We start from the raw sequence: 15,369 nt of genomic DNA on the forward strand, positions 1-15,369 counted from the left end.
ATAAAGCAAAGGGGGCACGATAAAAAAAAAAAAAAACGAGCGAGGCGGCAATTGAGACTAGTAGCACACACACACACACACACAGACAGAGTGACACTCACAAGTGCACTCAAGCAGGTGTGTGTGAGTGTGTGTGAGTGTATGTGTGTGTGGGGCGACGTTCTCGTACCCCATCAAGGCGACGCTTTTGCGCAGCACTCAAAAACAAATTCATTAAAATTGCGCTAATACGGCGTTTGGATTTGGACTCTGAATTGGATTTGGGTTAGACTTTTTGTGCCGCTGCCTAAATTGATGACGTAGCTGAGCTTTAAATGAAACACTTGTACGCTGGCATATCTGTAGCCGTAGCCGTAGTCGCAGCTGTAGCCGTAGCCGTAGCCCTAGCCGTAGCCGAGTGAGCGCTCGGCACGTGCGAAACGGCCGGACTCAATGTGAAGCATTCAGTTGGCAATTTACAGTTGGGCTGATAGCGCTCGCCGGTGTAACAACAACAACAACAACAACGTGTTTATGAAGATGTCGTAAAGCTCTCGCGAGTGTTGTTCCTCTGATAAGTGAGTGAGTGGGTTGTGGGTGCACACACACACACATACGAGTCGAACTACTTAGACGCTTCAGTTGCAGGCTCGGGCGATAGTCGCAACGCGTTCACCGCAGAGGTCAGATCGAACAGAGAGCACGCGCCTCGCTCTGCTCTGCTCTACTCTGCTCTGCTCTCCTCTGCTCTGCTCTGATCGTCATTCATGTCCGTGTTGAAGACATTCGTGGCGCTGGCCATCGCCTGGCTGAGCGTGACCGCCCACTGCGATAGCGATTCGTATTACGAGAAATATTATGCCGCACGCCGTTTTGTGCCGCTCAAGCGCGATTCGCCGCTGAGCTTCAACTTCACGCTGACGCTGTCCCCGCAGGACGAGCTGGCGCCGCACGAGCGGCCCGCGCTGGTCGGCAATCTGGCCGTGCTGGGCGGCTGGCAGGAGGATCGCGCTGTGCTGCTCAATCGCACCACTCAGCACAATGTCTGGATGGGATTGGTGCTGTTGCCGCAGAACAGCAGCGTCGAGTACCGCTACTTTGTGGCCGCCGTGGGGCGGAAGGGCGGCGTGCAGGTGCGTCGCTGGGAGTCGCACGTCTTTGCGCACGCCTTCAACACAACGAAGCTGGCGGGCAATCGCAGCGACGTCCTGGGCACCATCAATGGCCAGCGGCAGCTGACGCGCGGCTGGCTGCAGAGCTCCGGCTCCGGCTCCATTGTGCAGTTCAAGGTGTTCCGCAAGGCCGTGCAGCTGGAGGAGCAGACGGTGCCGCCGGGCGCCGGCCTGCGTCTGCGCCTGCAGCCAGTGCATCCGGACAGCCTGTCGCCCATTCTGAGCTCCGCCGCGGCGAACGTGGAGTACGCGCGCATGGTCTATGCCGAGAGCATGTTGCGGGCCCAGCCGGAATATGGAGTGCCCTATGAGGCGGACAAGGATCTGCTCATGTTCCATGTGACGGTGGAGCAGCTGCAACAGGTGGCCTACCAGCTGGAGGTCTATGGCGAGCAGCAGGATGTGGTGCGCCTGCTGGGCTACGCGCACCTGCAGCCTGCCGCACTCCGAGGCAGCGAGGGCAGCCTGACCCTGCAGCTAATATCCCCGGTCTGGCAGCGTGTTGTGGGCGAGCTGCATCTGCAGTATCTCGTGGTGCGTCCCATGGTCAATGGCAGCTCGGACTTCCGCACCAGCTTCGTCAACTACTGGCGCAGCAATTGGACGGCGTTGGAGATTGGGCATCGTGGCCTGGGCAAGAGCCTGACGCTGCCCTCCACCTCCGCCCCGCTGCTCATCGAGAATACGCTGGCCTCGCTCATGGGCGCTGCGGAGCTGGGCGCCGACCTGATCGAGTTCGATGTGCAGCTGACCAGCGACCTGGTGCCGATCATCCATCACGACTACTCGATACACGTCTGCATCGACTCGAAGACGCCGACGAGCAAGAGCGACCTGACCGAGGTGCTCATCAAGGACCTCACGTACGAGCAGCTGAAGCAGCTGAAGACCTACCAGATCGTCAACAACAAGATCATCGAGTATCCGGCGCACAGCAATGTCGAGATGGTGGAGCAGCGCCTGTTTCCCACCCTGCAGGATCTCTTCGAGCAGGTGACCTTCCGCGCCGGCCTCGACATCGAGATCAAGTGGCCCCAGCTGAAGTCCGACGGGCGCAACGAGAGCGAGCAGACGATCGACAAGAACTTGTTCGTGGACCGCATACTGGAGGTGGTGCAGCGGCATGGCTGCGGTCGCCTCACCATCCTCAAGAGCTTCGATGCGGATCTGTGCACCATGCTGCGCTTCAAGCAGAACATGTATCCGGTGCTCTTCCTCACCAGCAGCAAGGAGAATGCCTTCGCGGATCCGCGCACCAGCAACGTGGAGCAGAGCATCAACTTTGCCCAGGCCATGGATCTGGCTGGCATTGTGCCCAATGCGGTCTTCTTCAAAACGCAGCCTAACCTGGTGCAGCGGGCCAAGGCGCAGCTGCCGCTGCTGCTGCTCTGGGGCAGCGAACTGAAGGATCGCGCCTCCATCGATTGGTTCCTTTCGCTGGGACCCACTGGCGTCATCTATGATCGCATGGACCTCTTGCTGCCGCCGCTCAAGTCCAGCGTCTTCGAGGAGGAGCTCGATTTGCCCGGCTTCTTCCAGCTACAGTGTGCGCCCGCTACGACGCAGCGCCCAGCCAATGCCACCATCGAAAGTATTCTGAGCAATGTTAATGTTCTATAGATTCTATTCTAAGTACTCTCTGTGCTTTAATGCCAAGCAATAAACGTACCAAACAAAGAAGACAATTGAAAATGACCTCTTTTCTCTCTCTCTCTCTCTCTTGCTCCCCCTCTCTCTTTTACTGTGAAACGTGTTCATTTCCCCGACAGCTTCCTGATTGCGCTACGTGTCCGCGAGCATCTGTTCGCTATTCCATTCACGCTTCAATAAAAGAGCGAATAAAAAAAAAAAAACAGTGCCGCAACGACTGCGCAATACGCGCTCAAATTTAAATTGCTGGGAAAACCAACAATTTGCTATAATGGGCGTGACTCAAGTAATGTTGCTTAGTATTTATGAGGCTTTCGATTAACGAACTATATTTGAGAAAACATTTGAAACATTTTAGTTGCAGCAGCAATAATTTAAAATCAAGTTGGAAATAGAATAGAAAATGAAATTCATTGGCGGAATTCGAGAAACTTTACTTAGTATTATCTTAAAGAGTTTTTAGTCTTTTTATTTTTATTTATTTATATATTTTATTTTATTTATTATTATTTTTTTTTTTTTTTTTTTTTTAACATTATATTATATATTTTAGTCATAGAACATTGGGTTCGTAACACTCGCTGAAAATAAAATTTGTAAATAATAATTAAAATTGTTTAAAGAAAGAAATAATATTAATCATTTTATTTTGACATCTTTGATTATTTATAAAAAAAAATACGAATAATAATAAAATTAATTATAATGATATAATTAATATATTTCAATATTTAAACAATAATACAAAAAAAAAATAATAATAATATTGAGAATAATTTAAAAAAAATAAATATATATATATATATATATCTTTTTATTTTAATATTTAAACAAAATAGATCAAAAAAATAATAATAGTATCAAAAATAATGATAAAAATAATATATTATTTTCATATTTAAACAAGAAATATAAACAAGAAGTAAAAAATAATAATAATAATAATATTAATAATAAAGATAAAAAATAATATTTTATTTCATTTTAATATTTAAACAAAATTGATTGAAAAAATAATAATTATAAATAAAATAAATAATTATAAAATGAATAATAATGATAAAAATAATATTTTTTAATGTTTAAACAATAAATATAAACAAGAAGTCAAAAAATATATAATAATAATAAAATTTATAATAATGATACAAATATTTTATTTTTGAACAACAATGTATACAAAACTATTATAAAATTTTCTCTGATTTCAAGATTACCCAAACAAATTTTCTGCCACACTCTCAGCTCGCTCAACCTATATACCCTTTTCACACTCACTTGAATAAGCATAAAAAGGATTTCAAATTTCTTCGCTGCCAATTGCCTTTTCCTGCAGCAGCAAAAAAGACAAAAAAAAGTATAAAAAGAAGAATGAGAAATCCTTTTAAAAGATAACATTCTGCAGTTAAAAGGATGTGGAATACTAAAGCGTTGTCAGCAGCTGAATAATAGTTCATAAACTGACAAATGCCAAAACGACAACAAATTCACTTTCTTAAGTAAAAGTTGCAGTCAGGGCCAGCCAGAGGCTGAGTCAGAGTGGGTGAATGGCTCAAGAGAGCCGAGACTATATGCGCTTTAACAATTCACACGAGAGCTGAGCCGAGTTGTATGGAAATAAATAAATATATAATGCATTTATTTGTATATGCAATCATATAAACAATGCAATTTATTTGGCTGAACTTGAAATTCAAATGTTTAATGAAATCATTGCCATGAAGCAGCAGCAGCAGCAGCCCGCCCCATGTCAAATCGTGTCATGCGGAAGGGGCAAGGCAGGTGTGGTCAAGCGAAGCTGTGATTCGCTGTGATGCAACTGCAACAGGCAGAGCAGCAGCAGCGGCAGCGGCAGAGCAACAACAGCATCCGCAGTTGCATAACCATGTAGGTGAGTGTCGAGCATTTGGATTAATATGCCAAGGCCCGCAGCTCATATTACACCAGATCTCAATTGGGAAGCACACAAACACACACTGACACACACACACACACTCACTTATAATTGGAATCCAACTGGCAGTCCAATTAGATTTGATATTCATGCAAATTAATTTGCTTGCTAAAAATAAGAAAATTGTGCTGGCAATTCCAGCAATCTAATTAGACTCGAGCAAATATAATATAATCTTGCAATATATTAGGTATAATTACATCTAGCAATCTTCTTCTAAGCACGTTCCGTTGCATCTCTCTAGATATAAATATTTATTGCTCATATGTATTTCGCTACACTGGAAGAAATAATAGCTAGAATGACATTATTGAAAAGAGCAATGCTGTATTAACAGTTATTATCATGCACAAACGTGGCCAATAAACGTGTTTACTGAAACAGGGAGCTTTAATTTAATAGAGGTGCTGAATAATTGTTATAAATAAAAGCAAAACTTATCAGAAATATGCATTCGTCGAGCCATAAAAATATTGAAGTATTTGGCTGCTTATCGCCTCAGCTGATATACATATGTCTGATAAAGGTAATCCCAATCGAAGCTATGGCCAATTGTTATGAGAGACATTGATGGCAAATCCTGATAATAATCAAGATTAAATTAAATTTATTTTTGCAATAATCAAGTTGACAGTAGATTAGTAGATAATGAATTGCTTAGGCAGATAAATATCATTCATAATAGAATTAAATTTTAAATAAAATTTAAGAAATATTTTTAATAACATTTAAGAAATATTTTTAATAAAACTAAATAAATTTTTAATAAAATTTAATAAATTTTTAATAAATTTTTAATGAAACTTTATAAATTTTAAGCAAAATTAAATAAATTTTAATTACAATTTAATAAATTTTAATCAAATTGAGGCAAAGTAGGGTCAACATTGCAAAAGGGCATAAAACTAAAAAAAGACTGTACTCTTCATAGCCTTTATAATACTCGTATCAAAAATCTTAATTTATTCCGCCATTTATTCGAGAAATAATTTTATTGCAATTTGATTTACAGCATTTTATATAGTTTAAAAAATACTAACCTCTTGTTATCAAAAAAAACCTTTTTGCCACAGTTCCACAGTTCGTTATAAAATATAGCTCGTCCTCTGCATTCAATTTATATAGTAGTTCGCCTGCTATATCTACCAATTTTTGATAGAGCCAATATTGAATGATTCATGAAATATTAAATGAAAAGTTTTAGTTGGTGATTTAGTTTTTCTTTTTTTGAATGTGAACGAGTTTTGCGCATTCAATTGACTTTCGCCAGCTGCTGCACAATGCATGAGAACTCACGTAAATGAAATCAAATTCCGCGGGCTCTACTCCAGCAATATAACTTTTATTACAAATGTGAAACAGCTCGCCTGTACGCACAATGTATGTATGTAGTATATGTATGAAACTAGCAATTTCAGAGTATGCAATAAATAAATAATGTTTCAAACAAATGTTGAAAATGTTTGGCAAACTTTTTGATTGAAAACTAGAAGCAGAGGAAGTCGCAGCAGGAGCATAGTGTGTGAAGAATAGTGTATGAGAGAGAGAGAGAGAGAGAGAGAGAGAGAGGGAGAAGGAGAGAGACAGAGAGAGAGGGAGAAGGAGAGAGGGAGAGAGAGAGGGAGAAGGATAGAGGCAGAGAGAGAAAGAGAGAGAGAGAGAGAGTGGAGTGGGAGAGAGAGATAGAGAGAAAATAATAGCTTGGGATAGGCATATACTAACGAGCTCTATAAATGTATATATATGCATATATCATACATATAAAAATGGGTTCAGGGTATAAAAACCAAAATAAAATATATAAAATTTAAATTTTTGTGTAAAATTGAAAAATTTCTAAAAACGCGCTCAATTTAAAGCAAAAATAAAAAAATTTAAACCTGAAAGATTTTTCTGACTGCTAATTAGACTAGGCAAAGGTCTCCTCTGCCATAGATAATATAATAATATAGTATATAATAAGAGAATATGTGATATATTGTAATAAACTTTACTTGATATATAATATTTCAGTTATAATAAATACCATTTATAATAATTATAATAATTAAAAATAAATACAATTTACAATAATTATTGTTCACAGCGCCAGCTGATGGACGCCTACATACGTCAGAAGCGCGCCTCGCCTGGGATGGTGCAGGCCAGCGATCTGCAGATGAGCCGGCCGATGTCTGGGATGCGCAGCAATAGCCGTGAGCTGCACGGGTACGATGGGCCGATGCAGTTCATTGGCTCGCCACACAATCCAGATCAGATATTGAGCAACAACAGCACAACAGGTGTTCATCTAACCAGCAGCCTCAACTCGAGTCGCAACAACTCGAACAACTTGCGCAGCCTTAGCACGATCAATCAAGAAGGTGATAAGAAAACAACAACCACAACAACAACAGCAACAACAAGAATGAATACTCTATTTAATTGCAGACTTAATCGAGGAGATCTCGTCGCATGAGCTGGAGGACGATGAGAGCAGTCCGGTGACGGTAGTGGAGCAACCGATTCAGCCACAGAGCGCCAACTCGATGCAGTCCCAGCGCCTGCGCAGTGGCCAGCAATCGTTCAACGAGCCGCTGGATGAAGACGACTATGCCAATCGCAACATATCGGGCGTGGCCGCAGTGCGTCCCGCCAACATTGCCTCGCCCTACAAGGACAGCGCCGCCGTCGAGGGCAGCAACGGCACCGCCAACGGCAGCGGCAGCATCGGCGGCAACGGCGAATCGGAGGGCGATGTCATTGGCAACATCGATCAGTTCGTCATGCAGCCGGCGCCACAGGGTGTGCTCTACAAGTGCCGCATTACGCGCGATCGCAAGGGCATGGATCGCGGCCTGTTCCCCATTTACTATCTGCACTTGGAGCGCGACTATGGCAAGAAGATCTTTCTGCTGGGTGGTGAGTGGGCATACCCAGAGACCTCTGCTTCAGCAAAGATGAAGTCCTGATCAACTTCACTTTGTCACTTCCAGGTCGCAAGAGAAAGAAGAGCAAAACATCCAACTATATCGTGAGCTGCGATCCCACCGATCTGTCCCGCAATGCGGATGGTTTCTGCGGCAAGCTGCGCTCCAATGTGTTCGGCACATCCTTCACGGTATTCGACAGCGGCAACAAGGAGAGCACTGAGAATCCGCGCCTCGATCTGGCCGTCATTATATACGTAAGTCTACTCAGTGTACGACCCAAGTCGATCTTTATTAATTGCCTAATCCTCACCAGGACACCAACATTCTGGGCTTCAAGGGACCGCGCAATATGACTGTGATACTGCCGGGCATGACTGAGGACGATCAGCGTGTCAAGATCAGCTCAGCGGATCCCAAGCAGCAGGGCATACTCGACTTGTGGAAGATGAAGGTAGGTTGAGCGTAAGCAATTTAAGATTCCAGCATTCACATTCTCTCTCTCTCTCTCTCTCTCTCTCTCTCTCCCTCTCTTTCTCTCCCTTTCTTTCTACCAGAACATGGATAACATTGTGGAGCTGCACAATAAGACGCCAGTGTGGAACGATGAGACCCAATCGTATGTGCTCAATTTTCACGGTCGTGTCACGCAAGCCTCGGTCAAGAACTTTCAGTTGGTGCACGACTCGGATCCCGAGTATATAGTCATGCAGTTCGGACGCACATCCGAGGACGTGTTCACCATGGACTATCGCTATCCCCTGTGCGCCATGCAAGCCTTTGCCATAGCTCTGAGCAGCTTCGATGGCAAAATCGCCTGCGAGTGAATCAGATTGTAAATGGAAGTCAAATTGGCATTGATTGAGAGCGCAGTTACGCATGCCTTATTATGCTCGACTAAGCATACCCTAACTCTAATTGAATGCGGTCGTCGTAGAATGTAAGAAATATGAAGAGAATAGAGCAGAGAAAAGGAGAATCTTGTATCAGACATAGGCTATATATAAAACATATGTTATTCAGCTGTATTAATACAGTGAGTTATATATTATTTTTCACAAAATACCCTACAAAGACCAACACCACAACAAAATACTATTTCATTCAATTTTCAATACTTTTACCTTATCCAAATGCTTCAAACTTTAAACTTTAAACCAAATTCTGTACTTAAAAATTCATATTTATATATGAGTATTATTATTTTATGATTTAAAACATATATAGTCTATAATTCTAGTCAGTCGAAGTGCGCATCAATACAGATTTGCGGCACAGTAGGCAACAAATCACATATTTCTATATAAATATATAGATAATTAAATAAACATATTTAATGTAAATTAGTATATATAAAAAGTCTACTCACCGATTTTATAAAACAGAACAAAAAACATACCACAAACGCTATCTCTATGTTCTTCACACACACAAATTTCAAAATCATGAACAAATCAAAAGGAAAAAGTAACAAAAATCAAAAAATAATAAAAAAAAAAATTAATAGAAATTAATGAAAAATTAAATTTATTTAAAATATATTTTGTTGAATATTTATATTTAATTTTAGCTAAATCAGAAAAATCAATAGATGAAACAGGAGAATTTCAAAAATGTTTAAAAATTCCCTTGTGGGTTCAATATAAATTTTATAACATCTTTTTTTACTATCTATCAACATTTCGTTAGCAGAAGCTTAGAGCAAGACCTTTCAAACGAAGACCCCAAGTACTTTCAATTCACATTTTCATCAATCAACTATAAATTAATAAAGTGAAATATGAATCAAGTATAGTTAATTTTATTTAGTGCCCATTAAGTACAATTTCATTTGTGTATAATAAATGCATTATTTCGGTAGCACGTCTTTTGATTAGAAACAATTTGGAGCTATATACAAAACAAGATCAGGTTTTGATTACGTACTTTTGTTATATAAGATTTAAAAAAAACAGTTTACGTTTCTATATCTGTTTTCAAACGAGATTCAATTAATATCCTTATGGAATGTACAATTTGCTTACATACGTTCAACAAAATGCTGGAATGATCTAAGGAATACGAACTTAGTGACGCTATGAACGAGTGCGAGTTTTCTGCTCGACTCGATCGTTGGCCAACCTGAACTCGTCTGGGTCGTAGTCCTTGTAAGCTAACTGTCGCTCAGGCGACGTTTCAGGTAACTTGTTAATTTTCTGCAGGCGTGTGATTACGATCTGCAGATGACGCCCGATATAATCCTCATTGGGCGCTAGTCGCTGAGCAAACTGCAGGCAAGCAGCAGCCTTGGCCATCCATTTGCGCTCCACGAAAACCACGCAGAGATTGTGCAAGCCCTGCGTATTGTGCGGATCGTGCTGTAGTATGCTGCGATAGCACTTCTCTGCCGCATCCAGATCCTTCATGTGATTGATGTAGATGTCGCCAAGCAAGATGAGGCCCTTGACATGCGTGGGATGGTGGCGTATCAATTGATTCAGAAAAGGAACCGCATCCAGCGGTCGCTTCGAGTCAGCCAGCAACAATGCGAGATTAAAGAGAGCGCTACGAAAGTCCGATTTTAAATGGATGGCGCGCTTGAAGAACTGCTCGGCTTCGTCAAAGCTGGACTCATCCATGGCCAACATGCCCAGATTGAAGTAGACCTTCTCATTATTCGCATCCTTAGACAGAACCTTGTAGAGGCGGGCGCGCGACAGCTGACGCGCCTCCTCGCCGCCCAGCTCTTGCAGCAGTATAGCCGAATTCAGCAGCGCCTGCTCGTGCTCCGGATACAATTCGATGGCCTTATTGAAGTATACATGGGCCTGCTGACTCTTGCCCTGCTCCAGAAAGACGACGCCCAAATTGTAATATATATCCGCATTTTCGCTGTCATATAGAAGCGCCTGCTCATAGACCTCCTGCGCTTGGGCTGTACGATTCAGTTTCATGAGAATGTCGCCACGATTTATATAAGCCTGCAGCAGGAATAATTTAGTTAAATTAAAATCTGCGATATATCTAACACCTCTTACCTGCACATAATCACTGCGCATGCTGATGGCCTGACGGTAGAGATGATCGGCCTCCTCCAGCCTTGTTTGATTTTTCGATATCAGATTGGCCAGATTAATGAAAACATTCAGATGATTGGGCGCAATTCGTGCATGGTAACTAACGCCAGCCTTGGCCTGTGGGAACAGCGCCTTGGCACGCATATACGCCTGCTCTGCCTCCGCGTAGCGCTTCAGGTTGTTGTAGGTGCGGCCGACGTTGATGTGGGCGCCAATGTCATCTGTTTGTATTTGCACGGCTTGCTGGAAGTAGAGCAATGCCTCCTCGTATCGTCCCTCGTTCTCCAGGGCGTGACCCACGTTGTTGTACAGTTTGGCATTGCGTTGATTCACATGCACGCCGGACATGAACAGCGAGTACTCTGTGCGCCAATCCCAGTTGCGCTGCTGTGTCTTCAGGCCATGCGCCAGCAGCAGGGCAACAAGTGCCGCCTGCGCCAGACGCTCCCAATGAGTGGCGTGAAAACGGCGCTGGAACTGATGATAGCCATAAGCAACAAGTAGACAGTAGCCCATGGATGGCATATACAAAATGCGCTCGGCCACCACAAAGCCAACCGGAAAGAACAGATTCGAAGCGGGCAGAAACGGCAGCACCATCCAGCCCAGGCACATGAGCAACGTGCGTGACTGGGATAGATTGCGGGAGAAGCAAGCCTTTGCCACCAGCGCGCCCAAAGCCAAAAAGGTGCACAAGGTGGCCAAGTTTCGTGCATCACCAAATCCATCCAGCAAGGGCACGGTGCCTGCACGGAGTAGATTGTTTAAAAGACATTCCAAATATTCAATTTACGAATCACTCACCCATTGTCCAATCGCAGCAGAGCAGCGATGGACATAGCAAGAGCCAGCAGTTTAGGTAGATGAGGTAGGCGTAAGTCAGTTGGCGCACGGGCGTCTCGGCTGCCGAGGCGGGATTGTCGAAGCGCGTGAAGATGGGCAACTGGGAGCCCATCACATAGACACGCCCGACCAGCAATGCGACTGTGATAATGACCAGAAAGGCCAAGCGCTTCCACAATGTGGACGACCAGCGTCTGGCATGTGCGTGTCCCGCCTTAGCGGGCGGCTGCTCCTCAAACATACGCAGCACAAGGTGCCACAGCTGCAGCGGCCGTTGCTGCTGCACCACGAACAACTCGTAAACTGCACAAATGCCAGCGACGGTGATGCCCTGCTCTTTGCACAGCATGGAGGCCAGGAGGCAACTGCCAAAGCAAAGGCAAAGCGCCGGCCAGTTCGTGCGTCGCGGCGAGCCACTCGTTGCGTGCGCATAGCTGAGAAAGGCGCCCAGGTAGCATATGGAAGAGAGCAATTCAGCGCGGCCTACGACGCCAGTAACGGCCTCGGTGTGCACCGGATGTGTGGCGAACAGGAGCGAGGCGACAAAGGCGCATGTGTTGAGGGAGGATGACGACGACGAGGTCGCGGACGTGGAGGATGCACCGGACGACGCCTCATTACTGCCAGCTGCACACTGACGCAATATGAGGCGGCAGACACGACGCCACAGCAGGCAGACTGCAATGTGCAGCAGCAGGTTGACGAGATGATAGCCGAACGGCTCCAGTGCATGCAGCAAGTAGTTAAAGCGGAACGTCAGCACGGTTAGAGGCCTGTACGACTTGTGGGACTGCTCCTTGCGCATCGGTGTGCCCCAGAAATCATTGAGGAACACATTACGCAGCGGCGTGCTCGGCCGCAAATCCTTGTTGTCCCTAATCGCGCTGATGTCGTCAAACACCAGACCGCACTGCGTGCTATTGTAATAGCAGACCACACAGGCCACACAAATGCAGAGGAACTCGAGCAAGTTGCGTTGCGAGCTGCTTCCAGCTCTCGCTCTCTCCCGCTCCCGATTGCATGCGGCTGCAGTTGTTGCATGCTGTTGCAGTTGGTGTTGGTGTTGGTTGGGGTTCGTTGACATGATTGACTTTCGGCTCCTGCCCTATCGCCGTTCCCGTTACTTTCCAGTCAGTACAGAACTTTTAGTTCATGTATCCATAATTACTTTAACCAAGCCAGATGGAATGCGTTTTCTTTTCTACAGTTAACGTCTATGAAGGTGTCTATATAAGTATTTCTTATAAAATATGTAGAGCTTCTACATTGCCTGAAAGAGAAAGGAAAATGAGAGTTATTAAATTACTTAATCGTTTTGACTATAGAGATATTAACTTTAAAGTATTTTTTAAGCTTTACTATATGCTTTTAAATTACTTATTCAGTATATGGATGCCTTTAACAATTTTTACATTATTTACTTATTCATTTTAACTTTATAGATATGTAGTTAAAAGTCGTAAACTAATTTAAATAGACATTTTTAATTTTTAACTGCATATAGAAATGTATTTAAAGGAATTTAAAAAATGTATGGTAATAATTATTCATTTATATGTATATGTATTTTCTAATTTACCTTTAAAGAGTTCATTCACAATCCCACAATTTAATCAATTAAGTTAACAGTCTTTTCAACATTTTAAATTGATGATTTTGATTAGATTTACTGTGTTTTAGGAAAAACCCTGGATTGATGAAAAAATCAATTAATGCGCAACAAAGTAACTTCGTCCCGGTTACTGTCCTCAATACCGACTGCATAGACCAGAGTCCCGAAGTTAACAAAGTTGTAAGCGCCCCAACAAAATCAAAGGCAGCAGCAGCGACGGCAGCAGCGGCAGCGACGGCAGCAGCGGCAGCAACCGGCAAAAGTTGCACGAAGAGAATATTGCACAGTCAGCAAACAGAGTCGAAGCTGGAGTATGCGAAAGGAAATGGGTGTGTTTTTGTTTGTTTTGTAAATATTATGAAGGAAGACATTACTGGCTGAGGCACAGGCAGAAGCAGAAGCAGAGGCAGAGGCGCAGGCAGTGGCAGAAGCAGAGGCACATCGGCATGCGGATGCAACATTATTGCTTCACATGCGCTGACCGAGAGACAGCAACAAAGTTGCACTCAATGTCATCGATTTTGTGTGCCGCCAGTCAAAACAAACCACCACCAAGTAAACGTTACGACCGTCCTGGAGAGGCACATAGAAAGAGAGAGCGAGCGAGAGCGAGAGCGAGAGAGTGTGATGTAGTGAGAGCAACTTTGTTGCACGACCGACATTTTTACAGCAGGCCCGAAGGACGCACGTGCAGGCCAATGCTTGTTGATTTCCCGCCAATGGATGCGCAGGCGCATTCGAAATCCTTGCACTTTCGTTTTGTGGCAAGCAGCAACAACAAAAGCAGCAACACTCTCAGCGTCGCTCTCAGCAAATTTTAGTGTTGTGTTTTTGTAAAATTACTTTGACCGAGATCCTTGCACTGCGCCGCCTTCTCGACGCTGCCGTCAACCACCCCCTGTGGTACGCACGTCCTCTCACTCATGGCGAATAATTCGACGCCATTACATTGGCGTCCGAGCGCTGGGCACACACAAACAGACAGCTACAACAACAAAACACAACATGTACACACATACATATGAATATCCCTCTACATGGGCCAACTTTGTTGCAAATTGCAATTATTACAATGTTGTCAGTTACTGTAACTGAATTACCGGCACATTTCACGTTATTTACTTTGGTGTTTACGTACCGCGTTTATTGAGTGATTTATGGAGGTAGTTGCATATCTATAAAATAGTTACATTTTAACACAAAACTCAACACAGCTTTTGGCCAGCTTGCTAGCAATATGCCATTCACTTGGCTACGCAAGCATATCGCCACCAATCGATATTTATATAAACTATCGGTAAGATGTAATAAATTATCGAAACCAACAGCAAAACAACAACCCTGAAAATAGCCACAACGTTGTAGGTAAAAGTAGATGCCGGAAGAAAAACAAATTTTCATTAGATAAAAGCCACAGAAACCTGGTATTATAATGTCAACGGAAGACTTCTACTTGCGCTACTATGTTGGCCACAAAGGAAAGTTCGGGCACGAGTTCCTCGAGTTCGAGTTCCGGCCAGATGGAAAACTCCGCTATGCCAACAATTCCAACTATAAAAATGACACCATGATCCGCAAGGAAGCGTTTGTACATCAATCTGTGATGGAAGAGCTAAAGCGCATCATAATCGACTCGGAAATCATGCAGGAGGACGATTTGCCGTGGCCTCCACCAGATCGCGTTGGCCGACAGGTGAGTGAAAGGTTTTGCTGCATGCAAATGCCGCCAATATGCATTTGCATACATAAGCACATATACATACATACACGCATACCTATTTATTCGTGTATTAATCATATTTCGTGTTTATTAAAGGAACTGGAAATTGTCATTGGCGACGAGCACATCTCCTTTACCACCTCAAAAACAGGATCACTGGTGGACGTTAATCGGTCCAAGGATCCAGAAGGCTTGCGCTGCTTCTATTATTTGGTACAGGATTTAAAGTGTCTGGTCTTCTCGCTCATCGGTCTCCACTTCAAAATTAAACCCATATAAAACTTCTCCGAAAACAGCATTCAAACTCATTTATATACTCTACACATAAGCTTAATTAACAGCCTCATTAAATTTTGTAATAATTTACTACAAATGAATTGCATATGTATTGTTTTGTATGTACATGTATGGTAAATAAAATGAAATTTTAGAGCTGTAAGCAAATTACATGAAGTTTTATAAATGTGTTTAAGG

General features: G+C 43.5%; 4 protein-coding genes across 6 annotated transcripts in view; 3 read left to right on the top strand and 1 right to left on the bottom strand.

Moving 5' to 3' along the window:
- LOC6580167 (protein king tubby) overlaps positions 1-8,851 on the top strand; it is a 35,242-nt gene extending 26,391 nt beyond the window's left edge. Inside the window, exons 2-6 of the mRNA XM_032729724.2 lie at positions 6,842-7,118; positions 7,186-7,656; positions 7,731-7,921; positions 7,981-8,118; positions 8,222-8,851. Of these exons, the coding sequence (XP_032585615.1) occupies positions 6,842-7,118; positions 7,186-7,656; positions 7,731-7,921; positions 7,981-8,118; positions 8,222-8,491 (1,347 nt within the window). The 3' untranslated portion in view covers positions 8,492-8,851. The remainder of the gene's footprint in view (positions 1-6,841; positions 7,119-7,185; positions 7,657-7,730; positions 7,922-7,980; positions 8,119-8,221) is intronic.
- On the top strand, positions 487-2,843 carry LOC6580166 (glycerophosphocholine phosphodiesterase GPCPD1). Its single transcript, XM_002005990.4, has one exon. The coding sequence runs from the start codon at positions 747-749 to the stop codon at positions 2,769-2,771; it is 2,025 nt and encodes a 674-aa protein (XP_002006026.1). The 5' UTR covers positions 487-746; the 3' UTR covers positions 2,772-2,843.
- Positions 8,852-9,449: 598 nt separating the features above from the next.
- On the bottom strand, positions 9,450-14,418 carry LOC6580168 (protein O-mannosyl-transferase Tmtc3). 3 transcript variants are annotated; one of them, XM_044010931.1, is made up of 5 exons: positions 14,314-14,409; positions 13,143-13,251; positions 11,525-12,833; positions 10,682-11,466; positions 9,450-10,624 (listed from the first exon to the last, which is right to left on the bottom strand). In XM_044010931.1, the coding sequence occupies exons 3-5, from the start codon at positions 12,645-12,647 to the stop codon at positions 9,740-9,742; spliced, it is 2,793 nt and encodes a 930-aa protein (XP_043866866.1). In that variant the 5' UTR covers positions 12,648-12,833; positions 13,143-13,251; positions 14,314-14,409; the 3' UTR covers positions 9,450-9,739. The 3 variants fall into 3 exon arrangements, with proteins under 3 accessions (XP_043866866.1, XP_015019615.1, XP_002006028.1); XM_015164129.3 differs by lacking the exon at positions 13,143-13,251 and having other exon boundaries at positions 14,314-14,418; XM_002005992.4 differs by lacking the exon at positions 14,314-14,409 and having other exon boundaries at positions 13,143-13,388.
- Positions 14,419-14,513: 95 nt separating this feature from the next.
- LOC6580169 (protein mago nashi) lies at positions 14,514-15,342 on the top strand. Its single transcript, XM_002005993.4, has 2 exons — positions 14,514-14,868; positions 14,992-15,342. The coding sequence occupies exons 1-2, from the start codon at positions 14,608-14,610 to the stop codon at positions 15,172-15,174; spliced, it is 444 nt and encodes a 147-aa protein (XP_002006029.1). The 5' UTR covers positions 14,514-14,607; the 3' UTR covers positions 15,175-15,342.
- Positions 15,343-15,369: the final 27 nt, after the last annotated feature.

This window comes from Drosophila mojavensis, unplaced genomic scaffold (assembly GCF_018153725.1).
Source record: "Drosophila mojavensis isolate 15081-1352.22 unplaced genomic scaffold, ASM1815372v1 contig_80, whole genome shotgun sequence".
Classification (NCBI taxonomy): Eukaryota; Metazoa; Arthropoda; class Insecta; order Diptera; family Drosophilidae; genus Drosophila; species Drosophila mojavensis.